The 9,177-nt window shown below is 32.3% G+C and overlaps 2 protein-coding genes across 3 annotated transcripts; one reads left to right on the top strand and one right to left on the bottom strand.

Moving 5' to 3' along the window:
* Nucleotides 1–5,401: 5,401 nt before the first annotated feature.
* Nucleotides 5,402–7,269, bottom strand: LOC135842877 (dnaJ homolog subfamily B member 9-like). 2 transcript variants are annotated; one of them, XM_065360547.1, is made up of 4 exons: nucleotides 7,056–7,269; nucleotides 6,639–6,897; nucleotides 6,296–6,564; nucleotides 5,402–6,214 (listed from the first exon to the last, which is right to left on the bottom strand). In XM_065360547.1, exons 2-4 carry the CDS (start codon nucleotides 6,877–6,879, stop codon nucleotides 6,020–6,022), a joined length of 705 nt encoding a protein of 234 aa, XP_065216619.1. In that variant the 5' UTR covers nucleotides 6,880–6,897; nucleotides 7,056–7,269; the 3' UTR covers nucleotides 5,402–6,019. The 2 variants fall into 2 exon arrangements, with proteins under 2 accessions (XP_065216619.1, XP_065216620.1); XM_065360548.1 differs by having other exon boundaries at nucleotides 7,109–7,269.
* Nucleotides 7,270–7,418: 149 nt separating this feature from the next.
* On the top strand, nucleotides 7,419–8,666 carry LOC135842878 (uncharacterized). Its single transcript, XM_065360549.1, has 4 exons — nucleotides 7,419–7,599; nucleotides 7,667–7,770; nucleotides 7,852–8,028; nucleotides 8,215–8,666. The coding sequence occupies exons 1-4, from the start codon at nucleotides 7,587–7,589 to the stop codon at nucleotides 8,353–8,355; spliced, it is 435 nt and encodes a 144-aa protein (XP_065216621.1). The 5' UTR covers nucleotides 7,419–7,586; the 3' UTR covers nucleotides 8,356–8,666.
* The last annotated feature ends 511 nt before the right edge of the window (nucleotides 8,667–9,177 follow it).

Below are 9,177 nucleotides of genomic sequence, written 5' to 3'. Positions count from 1 at the left end.
AATAATTTTTACCGTATTAATTTTCATTTTTTATTTTTTAGAACATCTTGAAAAATTGAAGTGGTAAAAAAATATCATTAACCCCCCCCTCACCCCCTCCAAAAAATTGTTGAAATATCCCATAACACTGGAAAAGCGAAAAATTCATGTGTTAAATTTTTAAACCATTTCCCCCCTCCTCCACATAAAGTGTAAAGTGTTTGCAGAATGCCTCGCTGGTGAACAATATTGAAATGGTAAAGATATTTTTGAACCCTTCCTCTCTCCGAAAAAAATCTTACAAAATGTCCAAAGACATTGAAAAAAAGAAAAATTGACGTTTGAATCTTCCCCGGCCCCCCTCCCCTACAAAATAAAAGTCAGAAACTGTTTGAAAAATGACCGGATAAAAGTCCTTATAAAGTCATGCTTTTTCATTTTGAAATTTTGTTAGACACCTTGCACCTAATCCTGGGTAAAAATTGATCCATTAAAAATCTCTATTTTTCATTTTTTTAAAAATTTTGTAGCTGAAATTGAAAATTAAAAAAATGTATGATTTTGTATTTTCATGTTTGATGTTATCCATTTTTTTCCCTCTTGAATTGGTCTTTTTATTCAAGAAAAAGAGGAAGAATTGACACAATAAATTTTTACCTGGTCAAAAACATAGCAGGATTTCAATTTTAGACATCCGAGTGCCCCAGAATATGAGTATTTGCGTATTTTCGTATGTGCCTTGTGTATTTCGTAATTTCATTATAGCAATAAATTAATGATGAATTTTGTTTTTTTTTTTGTTTCAGGTGAGTACCTCTACCTAGTACCTACCTAATGAATTTCATACAAGGGACTTTAAGGACGAGAAAAACTTTTAAAAAAGTATGTACCTAGTTACCTACCTATCTTTTATAATCTTATTGTTCGTGACAATAAAATTAGATCTACTCATCCCATTCCAAATTTTCAATTTTTTCCCAGGACATGAATTTTAAATCAGAAAATTTTTTAGGAGTTTCCAATAGATCTAAAATCAAGTTCTCACCCTCAAAGATGATTAGTTTTATGAAAAAAAAATCCCTGAATGTTTAGCTCTCAAACTCTCCAAGTTGAAAAAAAATTCATTTTTTCAGCAAAATTCCCATAAATAATGCTTTTTAGTCAAAATTTCCGAATAGTCTCATTTCTTCTGCTAATGAAATTGACGCTAGGTATCTCAAAAAGTCATGATTCCCCCCCCCCCCACAGTGGGCCACAGACCCCCCAAAAACGGCGATAATTCGGATTCAACCTTCATCGATGTGCAATACGTCGAATAATACGTTTTCGAGGTCGTAGAATTCGAATCTGCACTTATTTTTTTTGTAGGGGTGGGGGGTGAGGCGTGGGGAGCAGTAAAATTTGAAATGTTGCTTATATAATCGTGTAATATATCGATTAAAATGTTTTCGAGGTCGTAGAGTTCGAATCGGGAGTTATTTTTTTGGTATGGGTGGGGGATGAGGCGCGGGGAGGGGGAAATTTCAAATTTTGCTTATATTATTGTGTAATATGTCGATTGATATGTTTTCGAGGTCGTAGAATTCGAATATGCACTTATTTTTTTTGTAGGGGTGGGGGTGAGGCGTGGGGAAGTGAAAAATTCCAAATTTACTTTTTGATGTTTTCTTATACCACTGATTTTTAAAGTTTACAGTTTTTTACACAAAATCAGAACACATTTCGGAACAAAACTCATATAATTGCGCAATCTTGCGTGTTCTCTTCTGCATAGTGATGTGTATTTGGGAGTAGTGTATACTATGTTTTAGCGATTTTTTGCCCGAAATTGCCCCATTGCTTTGCAGGTTCATTTTTCTATTAAAAATACATCAATTTTCTTCACAATTGCGGATATATCGCAATTTTAAGATCGAAACATGATATACTCGATTCAATTTTGATTGAAATACATTATTTGAGATATAAAATGATTTTTTCAAATCAACGATGTACACATCCTCAAAAACATAACAAACGGCACATATTAAACGATAATATGAGCAAAATTTGGAATTTTTCACCTCTCCACGCCTCACTTTTAATCCCTACCAAAAAAATAACTCCATATTCGAATTCTACGACCTCTAAAACATATTAATCGATATATTACACAATAATATAAGCAGAATTTGAAATTTTTCCGCTTTCCATGCCTCACCCCCCACCCCTACAAAAAAAATAAGTGCATATTCGAATTCTACGACCTCGAAAACATATCAATCGACATATTACACAATAATATAAGCAAAATTTGAAATTCCCCCCTCCCCGCGCCTCATCCCCCACCCATACCAAAAAAATAACTCCAGATTCGAACTCTACGACCTCGAAAACATTTTAATCGATATATTACACGATTATATGTGTAAGCAACATTTCAAATTTTCCCGCTCCCCACGCCTCACCCCCCCCACCCCTACAAAAAAAATAAGTGCAGATTCGAATTCTACGACCTCGAAAACGTATTATTCGACGTATTGCACATCGATGAAGGTTGAATCCGAATTATCGCCGTTTTTGGGGGGTCTGTGGCCCACTGTGCCCCCCCCCTCCCTCCCAGAAACACCCAAAAGTGTAACTTTATTGCAGAAAATGCTTGCTTTTTCGAGAAAAATGGTTTTAAAAAAAATTAATTTGCTTTGAAAAAAAATTCCTAAAATTGCTGCTTTTTGGTAAAATTTTAAAATTTTTGCTTTTTCACGAAAATTTTTTCCTTGTTTTGGCAACAGTTTCAATTTTCCAAAAGTCACTCAGAAGTTCCCTTTATTGCGAGAAATTCTCAAAAAGTTTCACTTTTTTAGCAAAAATTCCCAAAAAGTCCTGCTTTTTGTTAAAATTGTCAGGGTTTTGCTTTTTTCCAAAAATTGGCAAAAATAATTCTCCCTTTTCAGAAAAATTGTTTTTTCTCTGCAAAAATTTCGGAAGTCCCACTTTTTCCCATAAATTACCCGGAAGTCTCGTTTTTTTGTCAAAAACACCTTCCTTTTGCTAAAATCGCCAAAGTTTGACTTTTGACAAAAACTGTTTTTTTTTTATTTTTTATTTTTTTTATCAAAAATTGCAAAATTTTTTACTTTGGTGGCAAAAATTGTTCTGCTTCTTGTCAAAATCTTCAAAGTCTTGCTTTTTGCCAAAAATTGTCCGAAATTCTGGTTTTTTTAAAACTTGACAAAAACCTTCCCTTCTTAGCAAATTTGTTGAAAATCGTGGTTTCTTAACAAATGAACGTGTTTTTTTTGCTAAAAATTCCAAAGAGTCTCACTTTCTTCCATAAATTGTTCAAAATTCTCGTTTTTTTTGGTTAGAAATTGGCCATAAACCCTTTCCCTTTTGCTAAAATTGTCAAAGTCTTGCTTTTGTCACAATTTTTGTTTTTTGTTTTTTTTGCCAGAAATTGTAATTCTCACATTGATGCCAAGAAGTTTCGCATTTTTTAATGATTTTTTGAAGAAAAAAAAACATTACTTATTTTTAAAGTTTCAAATTAATTTTTCTTTGCTCATGTCAGATCTACTTAGTGAAATTACGACTTAAGTAGAAGATTCCCAGAGTTCCCTGCAGCAGCTTAAAGCACCGTAGCCTTTAAATTCCCATGCAGAGTTGTAGCTGCCCAATCGCACATTTTCAGATTTTGAAGCATTTTTTTGAAAAAATCTGACTTAAAAATATCATCAGTGGGCCTCTAAATGCAATTTCAATCAAAAAATTGACATTTTTCTAAACGTAGAAATTTTTTTTTTTTGAATGTCTGCATATTGTCTAAAATCGACCCCCTCATCTTATTCCACCCACCTAAGTGATACTGGGCCTCCGGCGCAATTTTAAATTCAAACGTGAAAATTATTTGACCAAAAATTTGTTTTTCTGAAAATTGATATTTTGATCATTTGATGTTTTCACAAATTAGATAATTTTTAGACTATTTTTGAATTCAAATTCCTGGAGAGTCTCCAAGTTTTCGTTTGGGATGCCAAATTTTCTCAAATTTCTCACATTTTTACACTTTTTATGTAAATTTCTGTGATTTGACTAGCGATTTGCGATTTTTTTTGGCTTTTTTTTTTCATTTTTACAAATCTTATCCCGTTAATACATTTTTTTTGAAAATTCTACTTGAAAATTTCAATTTCAATTTTTTTACTACGCAGATTTATCAATTATAGTGTTTTGAATTTGAAAACAGCAGCAGCGAATTTGAATTTGAAATTCCTCAAATATTTAAACAATTTTTTTAAAGAACAGATGAATTGAATTTTAAAATTGCGTATTCTTATAAAATGGGAAGTTTTCAATGTTTCGCAACATTCCACTCATAAAAAGTTACAAAAGTGTCAACTCGCAATGCATTTATTTTATTCGTAAAATTTATGTCTCAGGAAGTGGTATCCCATTGAAGTGACCATATTTATTATTATACTTGAGTTTTACATAGCCTACTCTGTTATCAGACATGAAACAACAGAAACAAATTATTTATGGTGAACTCTACACGTTGACTTGACGATTTCGCTTATCGTTCTATATATTTATCTATTTTCTTATCCACGAATATTTTTCAAATGCCAAGGTCGTATTTTTTTAGTCCTAGAAAAGTTGAAAATTTTTTGTTACAATTAAAATAATTTTTAGTCACTTTTCTCATCTAATCCTCAAATATTCCAATTATTTATTATTAATTTAGGTTCCTACTAATTTTTGGGAATTGGGAATAAATCTTCGATGTATGAAAAAAAAAAAAAATCAAAATCAAAATCCGTTCAATCGACAACAATTCCATCGGTGGTAAATGCAACCGATACCGTGAATTCCTTTTTAATAGTTTTTATAATGTCGTTTTATAAATTACTTCATTGGAATTCTTAATTCCGTACTTAAATCCAATAAAAAATGTAAATTCAATCGATAAAACAGGTTTCAAAAATATAAACCAGGCACTGATACTCTGTAGGTTGGTACATGATCTAAAATACACGTATCAATATCTATCTACAGCATGGCTGCATGGCGATTGCTTCGTATGTTGAAATTGAAAAAAATCTAATACTCGCAATGAAAAGTACAACTTTGTATACGAATCGTTTCACGATAATTATATTATATCATTATCGAATGGAAATGAACTTGAAATACATAATTAAAAAGATCTTAATTACTTCTAACATCACATCAAAAGAAATAAATAACCTAAAAAGGAACATAAAAATACATACGAGAGCAAAATGATCGCATGTACGTGCGCGTACGTAATACTATAATACAAAATTAGGTACTTCGCTTAATTATTCATACTTCGTATACAATAATCAATATATGGCTCGATCCTTACGACCAAAAAAAAAAAAAAAATACACCTATTAAAAATTTTCCTCGTAGTAAAAAAAAAAATAAAATAATGAAGATATTTACAAGAGCATTGTTTAAAAATACCTATAAATTAAATCGCTAAATACAAATTACGGTAACTATTACGACATAATTTAAAAACTATACTCGACGAACACGATCGAGAAAGGGATTGCTGCCATGCCCACGATAATAATAATATTCCAAATATTTGAGTTGAAACACGATGATGAGAGGATAATCATGAACAAACTAAATAATACTACATCGAAATATCAATAATACATAAAAAGAAGGAAAATAAAAAACAGAACATCAGTGCTTGATGCATCCATCACTGACAATCGACTAGCATCGAATTTACTCGTAAATTCTCGATAACAAAGTATTTCGTGTGAAATAGAAATTTGACAGTCATACGAGTACGTAGGTATTTGTTAAAGCTAACGGTAGGTATTACACAAATGAAAAGAAAATACTCGTATGACGAAGTAACGACAACAACTGTGTCAATAAAATACCGCATCCGAAGAGACGTATTTCTGACGTAGAGGTAATAAAATGGAAAAAAATTGTAACGAAATAACGAATAAAAATACACTAATGATACAAGATCGGTGACCCTGTGAATAGGCGAGGATACTGGTTGGGATTTTCAATTACACGTTGTGTATGTGGTTATGGTGTTACCTACTCTTTGAGTAACTGTTCGGCAATTTCTACCTGAGCTTTGTTGTCTTTGGAATCCACCACCGCCGCCGCCACCACCGCTGAAATGTTGAGCGAAGTAAGAATCTCCTCCTCCGAATCGGTGCTTTTCACCGCCTCCCATTCGGTTCACGATTGAGTCCTGTGAATAGAAATAAAGTTAGTTAAGATCTGGCTCAAATAAGAAGGATTTTTCGAACAATGGTACATGAAGATGACTTACAGTATCGAAGAAATCGGGAAAATCGCTGAAAAATTGGAAATTACTGCCACCAAATCCTCCACCTCCTCTTTTACGTTGATGATGGGGATGCTGATGCTGATGATGGTAATCTTCTTCGTTATAATGGTCTTCGAAATTACCGAACAGATCATCGAAACTGAATCCGCTAAAGTCGAACGAACCTCTTTGGAATCCACCGAACTGGCCACCGAAAGCTCCTCTGTTATCGTATTGCTTACGTTTATCAGGATCAGATAATACTCCATAGGCTGGAATCATTCAAACGATTAGAGATTGATTTCAAAGCAAGGTGCTTTGTTCAAATATAATCAGGATTACTCACCTTCTCCTATTTCTTTGAATTTTTCCTCCGCATCCGGACTTTTATTCTTATCAGGATGATATTTTATCGCCAACTTGTGGAAAGCTCGTTTGATTTCTGCTTGACTGGCATCCTTTTTGACTCCGAGGATTTTATAGTAATCGGTATCATCGGTATTGGCCCCTAGGTCGCATTTTCCCAATATGAATATGAGCGACAGAAGGAGTAAATTCAGGGTGATATTTTGCAGCGTTGATTTCATGTCTTGTATTTCTCCAGTCTGAAATTGAGAAAATAATTAAAAAATGAATTGTGTACGTGGTGTTTTAACATCATTGTGATACAGAACTCGTTTGTATTCAACTTTCACAGCGAGTGAGTGATAAAGAAAGTTTTTTTTAGAGTTGTATTACGTAAAGAATTACGAAGGCTACGTACCTGAGATTATAGATTAATGAAATTGTAAAAAATTATCACGACGAATGAATTACCTATTTCGTATCACAGGTTTCAGAAAAATGAATTTATCGTTGACTTGAAAGTTGAAAATGTAGTATTCGTCAAAACTAACATTCGTATGTATCAAATTACCAAGACTGTCGTCTGTCGTTTTCTATTGATTACTCGAATAAATTCTAGATCCGTTATCACTGATGTGTTTGCTTCCTATTTGTTGCCGCTGAAAATTTGCTCAAATTTTTGAATTTTTTGCAGTGGTGTATGGTGAAAGGTTTCGAATTGGTGGTATTTTTCGCGCCGTTGTCGTGGTAGGATTGGGTTAGTTCGGTAGAGAGCGCTACGGTAGTGTTTCTTTTCATTTTAATTTTTGTCGAAAATTATTTTTGCTGGGTCACGTGCTGATTGAAAAAAATTATTTTGTTTGTTCCTGCACAAATGCTAGTTTTACTGTTTACACCTCCTTGAGTTGACTATCTAAATGCAATACGTGTAAATTCAGTGTCAATTCGTATGAAAATGTCCGGTGAGTATGGTTTTTCACTTGCATAATCTTTTGTCATTTGACCAATTATAATTATTTCGTGTATTAGGTCATACAGAATCTAGATCCAGACGTAGTCGATCAGAATCCAGATCTAGACGTAGTCGTTCTCCTGTCGTTACTCATGATGATGTATTGATACCCGTAAACGCTGTAGGTATCCATTAAGGTATTAGATTTATGAATTCAATAATATACCGTGATTGTGTTCTTTATACTGTAACTTGATTATAGGAATTCTCCCAATATGTAAAATGGATCGACGAGATGGCTGAGACGTCTGCGAGCCCATTACAGACGAAAATCAATGCTGCGGAGGCCATGTTGAAGATGGTAATATGTGATAAACATATTCAGAAGACTGAATATAACAGAATGAAGGATTTACAGTGTGAACTCGAGCATGAAAATGTAAGTGATCTTCGAACCATTTCATCATTTTGCTTAAAATTTGAATAGGTATGTAGACAAGAGTGATTTTTGAATGTTCGAGCCTATTCAGTGTTCATAGAAATACTTTTTAATCAACGAGCATGTGCAATTTTCCATGTAATTGAATTAATACGAAATGCTATATACGTTCCTTTATTTTTTCAGAAATTACTCCTAAAGAAATTGACCGAAGTTGAAGAAGAAATTTCAAGATATAAATATGAGAACTATATTGTGTCAAGTTTATCGATATGTAATCAGTGTGGGATTGAGCATTATCCTCATTGTATAAACTCGAATGAATAGTGTATAGTACGAGTAGGAGTAGTATCCTATGATTCTTGTCAATAAGTTGCGAATGGATTTGTTTAATTTTTCTCATTGAAAACTCATCACACTAACGCGAACACGAATTAATCGTTCAATATTTTTATATGTATCAAATCTAGCTATGTACATACATTTAAATTGAAAACTGCAAAATCGCAATAACATTATCTCTTTCTCATTCGAGTACCTCTACTGAGTAACTAAACTGTTTTAATGAAACGTGTGCATTTTTCATATGACCATAGAGATGATGACTTTCGTACATTAATAAAATTTTGAGAACTGTATTTTATGAATTGAAACTATTATAATAATATATTAATCAAATTTTTTAGAAAACCAGAGCTTATTTTTTGATAGGTTCCCCAATATATTCAATTTTTATCATTTTTTTCCCCCTATAAAAATTCTACATAGTAATCGAAGAGAATGTAAACAAATTGGCAGAAAAGTCGAATGAAAAATTGTTTAGGTATGAAAAAAAAATTGAATATTGTCAAAAATTTGTGAAACATTGAAACATGAGGTTTTCTAGAATCGTTAAAAATCGAAATAATGATGAAAGATCAAGAAAATCGTGTAAACCAAAGCAAACACGATTTGAAGTGTGTACTCATAGGTGGCTGAACTTCTAGTACCTACTCGTATCATAATTACTATATCCGATTTTTTTCTTTAAAAATGCGAAAAAATATTTTTCAAACAAATTTTATAGTTTTGAATGTAAGTAATTTCGAGTAATTTTTAAAAAAATTATAAAAGTGAATTTTTAAAAATCATTTTTGTTAATCATCAAAT

The sequence above is a fragment of the Planococcus citri genome, chromosome 4, assembly GCF_950023065.1.
Source record: "Planococcus citri chromosome 4, ihPlaCitr1.1, whole genome shotgun sequence".
NCBI classification, from domain to species: domain Eukaryota; kingdom Metazoa; phylum Arthropoda; class Insecta; order Hemiptera; family Pseudococcidae; genus Planococcus; species Planococcus citri.
Note: the sequence above shows the minus strand (reverse complement) of the source record. Positions and strands in the feature narration are given on the sequence as shown.

What these genes read in the sequence shown, in the direction of transcription:
- LOC135842878 (XM_065360549.1), top strand. An exon ending in TATTGATACCCGTAAACGCT is followed by an intron (nt 7,771 to 7,851) that starts GTAGGTATCCAT and finishes ACTTGATTATAG; the next exon opens with GAATTCTCCCAATATGTAAA. An exon ending in GTGAACTCGAGCATGAAAAT is followed by an intron (nt 8,029 to 8,214) that starts GTAAGTGATCTT and finishes TTATTTTTTCAG; the next exon opens with AAATTACTCCTAAAGAAATT.
- LOC135842877 (XM_065360547.1), bottom strand. Translation starts at nt 6,879, where the DNA reads ATGAAATCAACGCTGCAAAATATCACCCTGAATTTACTCCTTCTGTCG. An exon ending in ATTCAAAGAAATAGGAGAAG is followed by an intron (nt 6,565 to 6,638) that starts GTGAGTAATCCT and finishes GAATGATTCCAG; the next exon opens with CCTATGGAGTATTATCTGAT. An exon ending in TTCCCGATTTCTTCGATACT is followed by an intron (nt 6,215 to 6,295) that starts GTAAGTCATCTT and finishes TTCTATTCACAG; the next exon opens with GACTCAATCGTGAACCGAAT.